General features: G+C 37.9%; 2 protein-coding genes across 6 annotated transcripts in view; one reads left to right on the top strand and one right to left on the bottom strand.

The window, feature by feature from the left end:
• agap1 (ArfGAP with GTPase domain, ankyrin repeat and PH domain 1) overlaps positions 1 to 6974 on the top strand; it is a 202847-nt gene extending 195873 nt beyond the window's left edge. For all 5 annotated transcript variants that reach the window (XM_016273617.1, XM_016273616.1, XM_016273620.1 and 2 more), the window contains 2 exons: positions 2036 to 2291; positions 3796 to 6974. In XM_016273617.1, the coding sequence (XP_016129103.1) occupies positions 2036 to 2291; positions 3796 to 4002 (463 nt within the window). In that variant the 3' untranslated portion in view covers positions 4003 to 6974. The remainder of the gene's footprint in view (positions 1 to 2035; positions 2292 to 3795) is intronic.
• Positions 6975 to 11788: 4814 nt separating this feature from the next.
• On the bottom strand, positions 11789 to 14747 carry gbx2 (gastrulation brain homeobox 2). The gene is made up of 2 exons (XM_016273689.1): positions 13852 to 14747; positions 11789 to 12824 (listed from the first exon to the last, which is right to left on the bottom strand). The coding sequence occupies exons 1-2, from the start codon at positions 14360 to 14362 to the stop codon at positions 12307 to 12309; spliced, it is 1029 nt and encodes a 342-aa protein (XP_016129175.1). The 5' UTR covers positions 14363 to 14747; the 3' UTR covers positions 11789 to 12306.
• Between the last annotated feature and the right edge of the window lie 324 nt (positions 14748 to 15071).

Genomic DNA, 15071 nt, shown 5'->3' with positions numbered 1-15071 from the left:
AATATCCTCTGCCCAACTCCCTTCCCCTCCTTGGGGGTATCAGAACTCCCTCTGCCCCTCAGATAGGAGCTGAAGCTGAACTAATCCTGAGTTGTCTGAGAAAGGCTGTTTACTCTGCGGGGATTAACAGAGATTAAGTGCTATCATAGCGCAGTTTGAGGAGGGGATGCTGTAAATGATCCAACGATTGCTGATGGCCCTCTCCTGTTCATGGTTACCCTGTCAAACGCACACTTGCGTTCTTAAACTTTTATGCCACTTCATTCAGCCACTTCAGTGCGTCCTCTCTGTTTGTTTTTAGCTGAACCTGTTCATTCTTAAGGCCCTGATTTACAAGCAGAATAGAACTGGTGTGACATCACAAACAAAATCAGGCCAAACCATTAGTTTGGAGTTCATTTTGGGAATTTGAAAGAGAAACTCTCCACAAGTTCTGTCCACAAATTTTGTGATAATACGCAAGACGCATGCAAGTAAAAATATGAACACACTGGAGATCTGCTTTATAGTAAAAACTTAAATTGTAGTTTTAATTGAAAGCCACGCTAACACTGTTTCTTCATGTTTAATACTGTAAAGTGCTTGCTTTAAAACATTCTCATGTATTAAGTGCTATATAAATAAACATGATGTGACTTGACTGAAGTGCTGAATTGCAGAGCTGGTTCAACATATCCACTTCGCTATGATCAGATGCTTTCTTAACTGCTGTTTTCTCACCTCTGACATTTTTATATATATTTACTTATACATATGTTTTGTTATTGAGCCAAAAGCACAAACCGCATATTCATCTAATCACCACCCCCAGTAGAATGGGTGGCAACAGGATGTTTGCTAAAAAAATATTCCACTTCTCAAGTATTTAAAAAAATGTTTACCCCTAAGTAGGGCTGAGCATTAAAACGATTATGATAATTATTGCGATATAATTTTCCTCGATAAAATGATAACAAAAATTTTATAAATGCTGATGTTACAAAAGTGGAACAAAACTGTGCTACTCTTTTTAACCATGCCAAAACCGGACCGTTTCTATCACAAATGGCTCAGTGATTTAAACTAGTTTAAAGCCAGATGAAACAGCGCTGACAAACAGGAGAAAACACTGTGTGCAACGATACACTCAGAAGGCTTTTCAATATACAAATTGCCATTGTATTAAATTTACATCTGCGTCCTAACTCAAGCTACTACTACTGTCAATTCAAGCTACTGTCATATGTGCATTTCTAAGAGACAAAAAAGCGTAGTATTATTAATTTTGCAGCCTGCACTGCAAACTGTGCTAAAAATATGCGTCATCAAAGTCAGGCAACACAAACCTGTTTCATGATTTTTCACTCATTAGAACATGCAGAAAATAAGAAGTACATTTTTCTATTAAGATATTTATTTTGTTAAGGACAAATGACAGCAAAAGTGTAAAGAATTCAAGAACGTGAAGTGTTTGTCCTGTTCTGACCATAAAGAGTAGTTTAAAACCCACAATTAATGGTCTTGTTTCTACAACTTTCACTTAGGACCAAAAACCGATCTTTAAATTTGAAAGAGATAAAGACTTATCGTGATAATTATCGATATCGACTGATATGAAAAATTTTATCGTGATAATTTTTTTACCATATTGCTCATCCCTACCCCTAAGCGAGCAAGGAACAAAACTGATCTTTGATGCGAGTGTATTGCGGCCTTTACAGTCCATAAAGTGAGACATAAATTTACGCACACAGACAGCAACCATTCAGAATGTCTGCTGTGGTTATATTGTTTCTGTTCTGCTCAGTATAATATTTTCTAGTGTATTAAGGTCTAGATGCTGCTGTGTGTAATAGAGATGTGAGAGCTAGTAAATGTTTGGCGCAGGACTGGGAACAAAATCAAAAAGCTGTACACGAATCCCATCAAATTTTAAATGTCAGTTGGAATGAGAGCGAGATCAAAACATGCCACCAGTGTGAACCATGTGTTGACAGGCCAGCATTAATTCAATCTTGAGCCTAAATCTGGTTTCTGTGTGTATGTGTGCTTTCAGAGAGGAACGTGAGCGCTGGATCAGAGCCAAATATGAGCAGAAGTTGTTTTTGGCGTCGCTGACATGCACAGAGCTGACTTTGGGACAGCAGTTACTGCGGGCCACGGCGGAGGAAGACTTGCGCTTCGTGGTCATACTGTTGGCCCATGGCTCCAGAGATGAGGTCAACGATACCTGTGGGGAAGGTGATGGCCGGACAGCCCTACACCTGGCCTGCCGCAAGGGGAATGTTGTGATCACGCAACTGCTCATATGGGTAAGAGCTACACTTTTTTTTTTTTTTTTAACACACAACAAACTAATGGCCAGGGTGTGGGTTTTGAGTAAAGACCTTTTCACAACAAATGTGCAAGCTGGAAAAGCTCAAAGGGGCTCAGTTGAATGGTCTGTTCGATTATCTGTCAATTCAATATGCTGAACACATTTCATCTGGTCTGTCGGCTGACTAGCAAGCAAGTTCAGCTCTCTAATTTCAGCAATAATAAAAAATGGAACAGACACGACTGTTAGCTACAATATTTAACATTTCTGGTGTTTGTATGATGGAATTAAGGTCAACAAAGGTCATCAGCAAAAACATTTGTACATAAGTTCATAAAGTGTTTTGTTTGTACATTTACTACAATTCCAAATAAATGGTGCTATATGGTTCTAATCAAGTATTTTACAAATTTCAAGGGAAGGCATCAAACATTAATGTGCATATGGAATGATAAATACCTGATAAGGGTTTTTGAAAGGGCAGAAATAAGCCTTTTCTTATATTGTATCAGACTAATGTAGATCATTTTTTAAATATTTATATATCTATCCAGTGTTGGGGGTAACGTATTACAAGTAACTTGAGTTACGTAATCAGATTACTTTTTTCAAGTAACTAGTAAAGTAATGCATTACTTTTTCATTTACGGTAAAATATCTTGAGTTACTTTTTCAAATAAGTAACGCCAGTTATTTGTTTTCCCATTTATTGACTAACAGTTCTCCTGTTCCCATGTTGAGAAAAATCAGCAGTAAGTGCAGAGGCGTTGTGTGAAATGTGTAAATACAATAGTTACTGTAGTTCTAGACTAAATATGAAGATGCATGTACTTATCTCACTTGCACAAAAGCAGATTTAGTATTCCTCAAAATCAATAAACTCAGAATACTACGCAAACCTGCAATAATTACATATGTTAAGTAAGTTAAATGAGGCTTATTCGTTTCACTTTTTGTGTGAAAGGGCTTTTACATATGCCAAAAATATAACTTTTTTATATTAAAAACATACAAGCAGGCCAAGCCCAGATGAGAAAAAGTAACATAATGCATTACTTTCCATAAAAAGTAACTAAGTATTGCAAGTAGTTACTTTTTTAGGGAGTAACTCGTTATTGTAATGTATTACTTTTAAAAGTAACTTTCCCCAACACTGTATCTATTTATCTGATTTTTACTGTTAAGCCTTTCTTTCTGTTCGGTTTGTTCAAATCTAGTTTTTAACTACCCCATTGTTCAATAACTCTTTGCTGAAAGTGTTAAGGTAAGGGACCTTATTAAAATGTTAATATAATATTAAAACAATATTTATAATATGAATATAAATAAAAATTTGAATGACGCATATGCAGAGGCGCAGCTATAACACATGGCAGCTGACAGCACATGGCTCGTCAGACTTTCCCTCATTTACTCTCACTATTTAAATGTAATTTTCTGTTCTTAGGATCATAATAATAGTATGTTCTCTTGCTAACGTTCTTTCTCTCTCTCTGTAGTACGGCGTTGACATCATGGCACGGGATGCTCACGGCAATACGGCACTGGCATACGCACGGCAGGCTAACAGTCAGGAGTGTATGGACGTCCTCCTGCAGTATGGCTGTCCTGATGAGCGTTACCCACTCATGGCCACCCCAAACCTGTCACGCAGGAACAATAACCGCAATAACAGCTGCAGCAGCATGAACAGTGCAGTTATATGAGAAGTACACTCACATACACATGAACATGTATTCTGGCCAGCACTCCTCCTCCCTCCCTACACACACCTTCATATGTACAGCTGCACCACTACATCAGAATCATGAGACTATACCAGACTCAAGGCACTGATGATGACGATGAAGAAGCATGAGCAGAGCTACTGTGTTTGCCTGGCTTTACAATCCAACTGGTTGAAAAAGTTGTCATGGGCAAGGTCTTGGCCAATCATGTGTCATCCATCTTTTTTTTGTTTTTGGGAGAGTGTCCCACATCCAATGTCTCGCTGCATTGTGGAACACAAATTTAAACAATCCCGGACTTTGGTTTTCTGACTGCGCCAGTTTAAGCTACCAAGTGCATGATGGGAGAATAGAGTGTGGGTTTGGTAACTGATGAGCAGGTGTCACAGTGTTCCCTGTCTCTAATAGATGACCAAGCAAGACAGGAAATGATGGGGCAGCATGGGATACTTTTACGCTGGATCTTCAAAATGACTCAGAAGAACCAGAGAACTTCACTTGGTCGCCATGTGTGTCTGGACATGTGTGTCTCAACACTTTGACGCTGATTTTTCTGTCTGATCTCATTCTCGCAGACTTTTCTTTGAATCTGTTCTTAGTCTTTTACATCAAGTATGTCCATTATGTCTTTTTTTTTTTTTTAAAGGAATGTGAAAGGATGTAATGACTATTTTTGGAAAACACCCAAATATTGAGTCCTAAGTTTGAATCTGACATGGTCTTTTAAACTGTTTTGGTTTTAACATTGTTGAGTAGCGTTTGTTTAAGTGCTCGTTACTGGACCAACGGAAGATTCTTAAAAACAAGTATTTTAAGATTTATGTTTCTCAGAAGTAAAAGGGAATTGCGTTTTTATTTAGCAGATTTTTTTTTATCTTTAAACACATTAATCTAGCCTTATATGTTGCCCATCCATCAGCTCACTCTTTACTTGAGCTCACAGTGAAGTGTGCAGACATTTCAGAAGTGAAATAACCCAGAATTTAGAAGTGCAGGGCTGAAGCTCAGTCTGACCTCAAGTGTTCATCATGAAAATCTCCACAGAATATCAGGAAAACGCAGGATTTTTGTTGTGTAAAGTCTGCTTACGGTGGCCGTTGCTTTCATACAGTGACGTGCCTCTCTCAGGTCATCTCCGTCTGTTGCTGTTCACACACTTTACACTGCAGAGTCCTGAACCTCATGTATCTCAAAGAAGAGAAGGGCTCTCTGGGTCTTCAGTCCCGATCTGTACATACTCTTCATCCTTCTCTCTCTCTCTCAATCTATTTTTTTTTCTAAGTAGTGTCCTAAATAGAAAATCATTTCAAGAAAACCCTCCCCCTGACAAAAGGTGTTATTATATATTTTGACCTCACACCCTTCTTGTTTCAGTGCAGTCTGAAGTTGCAAGTGTGCCTGTTTGAGTCGAGTTCACTCTTTCTGCTCCCTTTCTCTGAATCGTAGATATCTTAGTTTTCCTCTTTGCCTTTGTCTTCTTCCTTTATCATGTGTCAAGGAGTATTAAAGCAATACGAAGTGAAAATTCAGCCAGGTAGACACATGAGTAATAGTTTTTCACTGCGTTTTGGACGTCACCACAGCAATCTGAGCTGCCGTTGTTATTGAGAGACGTAAAGCCGATGTAAGACTCTGTCTCAGGGCGTATATATCATTACTGGAGATCCCATGAAGGCTTTGATATTGACTCATTCCATAATATGATTTGATGGGCTTTGATCATTTAATCTCAGCTCCCATTGATTTTACTCTTCACTAGGTAGTAGAAATGTGAAGGTACTTGGCTTAGGGTTGAAGATGGGAGAAGATCTGTGTTGTAGAATGTATATTCCGCAATACAAACGATCTGGAAAGTCTTTAAGCTAGTTGATAGACATTTGGGACTGTGTAGAGAATCTTGACTAGTTTTTCTGAGCTTTCGAAGGAAAGCGGTGAGAGTTGAAAAGAGAGAAACGTTGAGGTATGTTGATTTTCAGCTCATAAGGGTGCCGTTTTCGCCTTGTGTGTGTATATAGAGCGTAGCAGGCCTTTAGAGGCTTTACCACAATAACCATTATTTATGACTAAATGCACTACAGAACACAGATCACTTGTTGTGAAGAACCCACAATATAATGTCCACTCTGAATCATTTTTGTGGAAAAACTGTTGTTTTTGATCTTTTTGCATGAATGGATGTAAATGTTCTCTTCCTTGTGTAATTGTCTTCGTCTTCATAAAAATGACTGTACCCTGACAGGTGACGCTAAAGAGTCTGCCATTTTAATATGAAAAAATACTTTATCAACTTGTGAACATTTCTTTTTTTTTTTTCTTTTTTTTTTAGTCTGTCCTCCCATCTGCTTCTTTTGTAATTCCTTGGGAAAACCTCTTTTTGGATCATCTGTCCATCTGTAACTGAATAAAGAAAGCATGAATGAGCAAAATAAACAAAAATCCAACCAATACCGTAACAGCAACCAAAGCATCACGTCACCCCTGGCAAGCAATTAATGCAGACTTAAAGGGGGCTTTATCAGTACGTTCCAAGTTGCTTGAACATATCCTGAGTTTTATTTGCGTTTCCATTCGCCAGTCGTCGCTTTGTGTAAATAGATGTAAAAATTGAGAAAAACATAGTGTTTTTACCTTGTTTTTGTTTGTTACCTCATTTCAATGACCGTCTCCATGTTACCTTCAAACCCAAGAGACCCGTTTAATTATTTATGAATATGCTAATCTGAAAGGGGAGGAGCTCTCTCACACTTCTTGGGTTTTGCATTCGTTCCTTTATTCAGTCCATTGGCATCACAACTATCATTCTGATTCGAATTATTGGTGTTGTATTTCTAATTATTATTGTTATTATATTGAGTTTGTGTCAGCTGTACAGTACAGTGTTGAAAAATTATACCTGATGCAGAGTCTTATACTGTATGTGTCTCTTTTCAATAAAAAGCTTCTTAATATAATGTTCTCTTTTTGATTTCTACCCTTTTATTTTGTGTTGTACCAAATTACATGGGTTCAAGGAGAAAGAAAATACACCCACAGTAAGTAACTTTGTAATATGTTTATTCATAATATTTATATTGGTTATACTTTATTTCAAGGTGCCCTTGTTACGGTGTAATTATACATTTAAGTACTGAATAATATTAATTAACAACATGTACTTACATAGGGTTAGGTTTGGGGTTATTGCATGTAATTATGCATAATTTTGTGCTAATACTATAGTAAGTACATGTAACGTGTAACAAGGACACCTTCAAATAAAATGTTACGTTTGTATTATATATTTTTATTTACACAGTATCAAGGCTATATACAGTAAAATATATTCATATTCAGCATATTAAAATGATTTCACTGAAGACTGGAGTAATGATGCTGAAAATTCAGCTTTGTATCACACAAATAAATTACATTTTTAAATAGTCAAACAGAAAATAGTATTTTCAAATTGTAATGATATTTTACGATATTAATGTTTTACTGTATTTTTGATCAAATAAATGCTTGAGACTTCATTAAAAACATGTTAAAATAAGTGCAAACTTTTGACAAGTACTTCATATAATATTTAAACATCAATTATGTATACAGTAAGTACATGTAATAATATAAAAGTATTATTAAGCATTGATGAGTAGATAGATCATATTTGTATGTAAGCTTTTATATAAATGTGTATTTTTTATTTAAATAGATAATTCACAATATTTATTTTACATATACTTTGGCTTTTTCTTCAAAGTATCTCTGTAGGTTTTTACTTTACAGATCTCAAATACAAATCAACTGTGTTTCTCTGAAAATGTTCAGGCAAGTAAAGTTGATCGCACACACCCATGCATGTTTTGCTCTTCCCGGACGCCTAGTTAGGGTTTGACAGCGGGTGCGGTCCGCTCTCTGGCCTCCGCGGTGCAGATGAAGGCGTTAAAGCCGAACCCTGCCGGCTCACTGTCTCTCTAATGAGATAAAGATCCTCTAATCCCCTTCTCACCCTCTCCCTCTCAGGAAGAGAGCCGCAGCTCCACAAAGCATCCAAAGAGGGGATGCAGGGCTTGATTCGGCCCCCACAAAAGCCCCCTGACCGGGAGGACAAAAGAGGCCTCGGCAGCCCATGAAAACAGATGTAATTAAAGAGATTAGACAAGGCAGAAAGGCAGAGGGAGGAAAAAAGAGCAATCTATGGAAAGAGGAAATGTTTCGTGGTTGAGAGGGGAAGTGGGAGCGTGATTATGAGTTAGTGACAGGAAGTGTGTTTGTTTTCTTATAATTCCTTTCACAAACATTTGCAGCTTGTAAGCTGTTGAAGGTTGACAGGCTAAAGGAGCCATGGGAAATGAATCCTTAAAATCTCAGTGGTGGTCCAGAACCACGAAACCCTGAAGCATCTTGTCCATATCTACTCTGATCATCTCTCATCATAAATCAGTTCCACTTAGAAATCCAATGAGGCAAAGCACTGGTTCAGTGCATTAACAGAGCTGTTCATCTATCATGATTGTGTGTGTGTGTGTGTGTGTGTGTGTCCCTCTCAAACACACAATAATGGCATTAGAAATGCTAGAGAAGCCCTGCAATGAGGCGTGAGCTGCACCATCATGTTGTGATGATAATCCAAATGTTCAGAGAGAAAGAGCTGGAAAATCACATCCTCTAAGCCTGGCGTACATAGATGGGTGCGTTGTCATTTTGTTTCAATCTTAAATTTTGTTAACATCTGTTAAATCAGTGTCTTAAACTTTGAGAGAATCCCAATACAAATTAAAGCAGTTAAGAAATCTATTTCTAAATTGGGTTATTTAATGTGACGTGCAAAGAGTGCTGTACTTGACACCCAATTTCAAGAGTGACACTTCAAAGAAATGAAAGAAAAAAAGCAATTTTAAATGGTTGTGCCCCGTCTTCATTTTACTGTAAACCCTTATTAAAAATGGCCAAAATATAGGAAATTCAGTCCAAAAAAGAAAACTGTATTCAAAATGATCATGTTGTTTTTTTTTGTTGATAAAATAGTTAATTTAATATATTGCACATTTATTTAATATATAAATGTATTTGTTATACATCAAATTAAACAAAAATCTTTTTGGATGATGCCTGTTCTGTCATTTAACATCCATTGACATGATCAGGAATTACTATATGCCAGACATGAAATTGTAATTACTTATACACCTTAAACGTTTTTTTTGTCCGATAAATCCTTTATATTTTACAGCGAATCTGTAAATATGATATATATGACAGTGTTTTCATATTCGTAGCTTATTTATAATTGTTGTTTGGTGTTACATCTCACACCACTCTCCCCTATATACAGAAACTGACTGCTTAACGCTCATTGGAAAACTATATTTAATTATTACTAGCTGTTGTGCATGTTGCTGTAAAATAATAATATTGGCATTTTCCCGTATTAGCCTAATTATATTTATGAGGGTAAAGAAGCAAAAATCAACATCTATAAACTACACTGCTTTATTGTGATAAATGATCTAGATCTCACATAAATCACAGACATAGTTTGTTTATAACTGGTAAAGGATTCAATAAAATCCTGAATTAGGTATTTGATGTTTTATATGTAGGTTTTCTGTCAATATACAGATCTATAAATGAAAAGAAAAATCATAAATCATCTTTATGATTACAATAAATGTGCCATAATTAAAAATGTTTTCATTTAATAAAAACACGCCTGTTAAAATTACTTTGAAAAATTGTTTTGTATTACAAAAAGTTCAGATGTATCCTTGTCTTCCTCTTATTACTTTGTTGTTTAATATAAATCTGAGAGAAACTTCTCAGCATATGTGTGTTTCAGTCATCCTGCAGCCGTGCTCTCCATCAGGATTAATCATTGGAGGTTAATTTGACGCTGTTAATTTAGTGCAGGAGGGACATGCTGGAGTGAAAAGCTGAGGCCCGAGCCAATCCCCCCCGGGCCCATTTATCTGTCAGCCACCACGGCCAGCCTTGATTACAATTTGCAAAAAATTCATTAGAGTTAAGGCAATTGTCAGATCTCTTTTTCGCTCTCTCTCTCTGTCTCCCACCACTGTTCCTCTTGAAATGTCTTTCTGCCCAGTTTTCGTGTTTCTCATAATGTACATGAATGCACTGTCTATTTTCCAACATCAACCAGACCAGCACATTTCAATTGTCTAACTGCTGGTGTGTGTGCGTGTGTGTGTGTGTGTGTGTGTGTGTGTGTGTGTGTGTGTCAGTGATGATGAGGCACTGATTATCTCTGATCTATTTCATTATACAACTATAAATCTACTAACAATAATTCAATTCCTCTGTTAAGAAAAATGTGTATTCCAGTTCAATAATGAAACTTCAGCCTGTAAACCAATGCAGTATTAATAACTTTTTACACATTACAGTTGACTCTTCATTTACAAAGGTGCAGGACTACAAACAAACAAAAAACACGTACTTAATATGTAATGATTTTGCAAAGCAGATTGTTATTATTACACGTTGTTATTATTAGTGTATACATTGTAATTATTATAAACTAATTAGTTAGATAATTTTTAAAACATGCACGCACTATAAGAATGTCTTTTTTTCTCATTTACCAAGTACCAATTTCCACTTGCTTAAAAATCTTAATTCTTAAAAATCATATTAATAATAGGGTAAATATGTTACAAATGCTACTTATATGAATTATATTTCAATAAATAATATACTTAAATGGTTGTTATGAATCTGTAAAGTTTGGACATTCAAAAGCCTTAACTGACATAAGTAGGTTATTGTTTTCATTAACAAAAATGCTAAACTCGTTTATAATCTGTCAGATTCGAATTTGAACGAGTGTGTATAAATTGTTAAATCTGGCAGACTAATATATTTCGTGGAGCTTTTATGCAGACGCAAATGCAAAATATAAAGTTGATATTATATATGGATAAATACAGCAGTAAGAGTGAATAAATAAAGCATTAAGTAATTAAATTAAATTTTTAAATTCATTATTTTATTTTATAGATACACTTTGTCGAAATGGGTTTTAGAAAATATGAACATATATAGGCTATAGAGATGTGAAGAGCTGCGATGTGTAAATGAGATTATTGTATTGTAAACAATTGCGTATACCGCAGAGGCTGTTTATGCGAAATGATATTTGATTTGCGTCTCAAGGTTTCCCGACAAGTCCCGTGTGGGCCGAATAAGCTCGTTACTGTTCTCCTATAACACGAGGCAGGTCCGGAGATCAAGGCTGACACGCGGCTGTGCTCACAACACCGTGCTGAGGGTCTCTCAGCCTGACCCTGAAATCAGCACCGCATTCATATCCTTTCAGATCATCTCTAATAACAGGGCAGAAACCGCGCGAGCGCAAATCCGTTCTGCTAGTGCAGTAATATTATTAGAAATAATTATAATAATAATTGTTATTATTAAATGCTATTTCAAATGATACAGAAAAAAATAGACAAAAGTTGTACAAATAATGTAAAAAAATAAATAAAAATAAATTATTGTTAAAATGATCCCACTCAAACCACGACTAGATTATGTTGGCACAGACTGTATGAACACTTAGTTTGTTATTTCCTTCCACACGCGCACAAAAAAAGACAAAATTTCTTTACAATTGTTTATGGTCCAGCTTTAATCCACACAATATTCTGAAGTCAGTAAACTCATGAAATGTTAGCAAGTTTTTTTTCTCTCTCACAATATTAAATAAATTAGCAGCTTGCCCGAGACGTCTGAAAAGGTTACAGAAAAAAGGAAAATGAATGCAAGAAAACTAAAAAATAAAATAAAGGCTATTTACCATAAAAAATAAAGAGCTCATATTTAACAGGTTGTTTTAGAAATTCGAGGGAATTGTGTTCATTTGACTATTCATTGAATTATATTGTGTTCTTTAGCAGAGACCAGAAGTGCTCCTTTTAGGATAATATTATTCTCTGCCAAAAACACAAGAACTAGACAGTCACACAAAACATAAATACATAGTGGAATTTCCTGAACTGAAAGTTGTTCGTGGTTTGGTCCAAAGTTGGTAATAAAACTGCAGTTTCTTCCAGTGTGAGGTCTTAGTTTGAACCTTCGTTCGAGTTGAGTCTGTTGCTTCTTTTTCCTCGTTTGAACATCGCTGTCGTTTAAACGAAAAACTATATATATAGCACAAACTTATCAGCTGGATAGCTTGCGTGTCCTGGGTTCCTCAGAAACATCAGCCTCAAGAACAGTTTGCTCATATTTAGTACTCGCTGATTTGTCTCTTAGTCCTCTAGTAGCCTATCTAAACCCAGCGTGTCATGGTCTGGCCTGTTCTAACTGTTGGTGTTGGCTGCGGATTGCAAACCGACTAACATGCACCGGAATGGGCACCACGATTTTGGGGTTTCTGGAGGGCTCTCCGGTTTTGGAGTTCACATTGCCCGCTTTGACCCGTTTCCACTTGGCTCTCCGGTTCTGAAACCAGATCTTGACCTGCACCTCGCTGAGCTTTAAGGCATGGGCGATCTGTGAGCGTTCTGTGAGGGATAGATATTTCTTACAGTGAAACTCCTTCTCCAGTTCTAAGAGCTGCTCGCTCGTAAAAGCGGTCCTCCTTCTCCGATTTTTGCCGGTGGACGTGGTGTTCCCGGCCCCATTCCCGCCGTGGACGCCATCGTCCAGTCCTCCGCTGGCGTCTCCATCTTCCTTCTGACACATGGCGTTACCCGGCCCGTTATCATCGGAGCTGTAATCTAAATCACTGTCCATGGAGAAGCTCTCATCTTTCCTGTGACACTCATCCTCCTTCGTGTCGTCTTTGTTGTGACCTCGCACTATGGGAATGAAATAAAAAGCAGATTTAATTTGAGAACTGCCTGAGGCTATGAGAATAAAACATCTAAACAACAATTCGCTGTGGGTAAAAAGTTGTGTTTATTATTTTTGAAAAGTGTGGCTGGAAAACAAGTTGTGTTTTCATGAGAATCTTATCTGGTCTTGTCTCGCAACACGTTCATGCTGTTTATTGCAGCCACTTTTACGCGCAATTACGCACGGTGATGGATCCCTTAGGAAGGCTGTTTGTACACCTCAAAACAAGACTTCTGAAACCGGCTTAAAGGGTTTTTTCCCCCTTCCACGTCTCTTTCGATTATTTGTCTTTTAATCTCATTTCTATTTTTCTGAAAATGTCATGTACATAAGTCTACCATATTTTTTTAATAAAAATGATTTTTTTCAGCATCAGATTACACTTTTAGCTAATGTCCATTTTCTTTACGTTGCAGTCATAGGCTACTAAATGTTGGACTACATTTATTTTACTCTGCATACATATAAATGATCCAGGTGACAGTGAATTTTGCTTAGTTTTATGGACATTTAAACACCGCTGGCCCTCCGATCCCTCAATTAAAATGAGCTAATTTAGTCATTGATGGCAGCTCGGCCTCAGGCGCTATTCCCTGAAAACTTGATAATTCTTGACATTTTAGTTCCGGAGGATTTTATATTATTATTTCTGTCCCACATTACTGTCCCTCATCGGTGCGACTGGGTAAATTGAATTTAGGTGACACAATTAATTTCAGCGTAAAGCAGACCGGTTAATCACACCAAGAGAAGCCTGCACAATTTGTTTCTAGAATGCAGAAAACGTATGACATGTTAAGACGTAGATTAATAAATAATTCCAATAATTTCTATATTATATATATTTTTTAACATTTTGAGAAGTTTTTAAATATTAGCCTATTATATATTTTTTTAAATAATCCAAAACCGGACAAGTAACGCAAATCTATTCAGAATGCGCACTGAAAACAAATGCGTGAAGAGCTCTGCAGGCTGTTTTGGTCTCACCTGTAGAGGTGTGCACGGACTGCGAGTCGTGAAATGACGGAAGGGTCGCTGAATCTTTCGTTGGAAACGTTTTCCCATTCTCTCCATCCAAACGAATATCCTGAGATTTATCGAACATGGAGTGAATGGACTGAGAGCCGAGCTTCCTCGCCGCGTCCTGGTGCTGCTGGGATGGCGAGGTGGAGAAGCCGCCGGGTAACGTGGCCATCAGCGTGGATGTGAGCGCCATGCCCTGCGCCAGGCTGGAGCAGAAGCCGCTGGGTAAGCCCGGGATCGGGTGGTGCGGATGGCTCGCGGGGAGACCGCTCTGAGGAAGAGTTGGAGGAGGTGGTGGAGGAGGCGGAGGTAGCACCACTGACCGATAGGGCATAAACATGGGATAGCCCGTGTACACGAAATGTCCCGGACTGGGCTGCGGTGGACCTCCGATGAGCGAGTCAATGCTGAACGCAGTGGTGCTTCCCACCGGACGCTGCATCATCATGAACGGTGTACTGAAAGCTGCACTCATATGATCTTATACAGACAGTTTATGAAGTCCTGAAGTCTGTGGGAGCAGCTCTCTCCCCCGTGCTTCTCAGATGAGGATGTCACTGCTGCACAGTGTCATACACTGACACTGGTAATCCTGTGAACGACTCTCTGTATGCGCAGCTCATAAACCCGTTGCATCTGTTTCGACTTAGTTCAGTGCCAAACTATCTTTTTCGTTGCAAGAATAGAGCGAGACAAGTGCATTGAAACGCAAATCCCTTGCTGAGAAATATCTGGTCGAGCATCTCAGATGAGCTTTATCGTCCTCCTTTGAGTTATTTCAGCGTCCTTGTCGCTTCTGCTTGGCCGCGTTTCATTTCGACCTGATGGAAGTCACAATAAATTGCTCCTCGCTCGCAGCATCAGCCGTGATCATCTACTGAAGTGTGAGTTTGAATTACGCTCCTTCGGTTTAAGCGTCTCCACCACGCGCTCTGGCCGCGCCCACCGCGACTCCGCGCTCGCTATTGGTCCGGTTTCATCCGTTTATGTGGAACTGTCCTAACTCTCTCGAGCCGCGAGCGTTGCGCTGGCTGCTGTCTCTTAAATTAGAAAGTCACTAACACAGTCTCACATTCCAAAACAGTCAAAACAAGAATCATGTGAGATGTGATCTGTATTTCGGCACTGCAATTGCATTTAATAGTTGTGCTAATGTTATTCTTGATTCCACTTAAAGTGCAAAC

Source organism: Sinocyclocheilus grahami, unplaced genomic scaffold (assembly GCF_001515645.1).
Source record: "Sinocyclocheilus grahami isolate Dianchi unplaced genomic scaffold, SAMN03320097.WGS_v1.1 scaffold80.1, whole genome shotgun sequence".
Classification (NCBI taxonomy): Eukaryota; Metazoa; Chordata; class Actinopteri; order Cypriniformes; family Cyprinidae; genus Sinocyclocheilus; species Sinocyclocheilus grahami.
The sequence above is the reverse complement of the archived record's forward strand: the minus strand, read 5'-3'. Positions and strand labels throughout refer to the sequence as shown.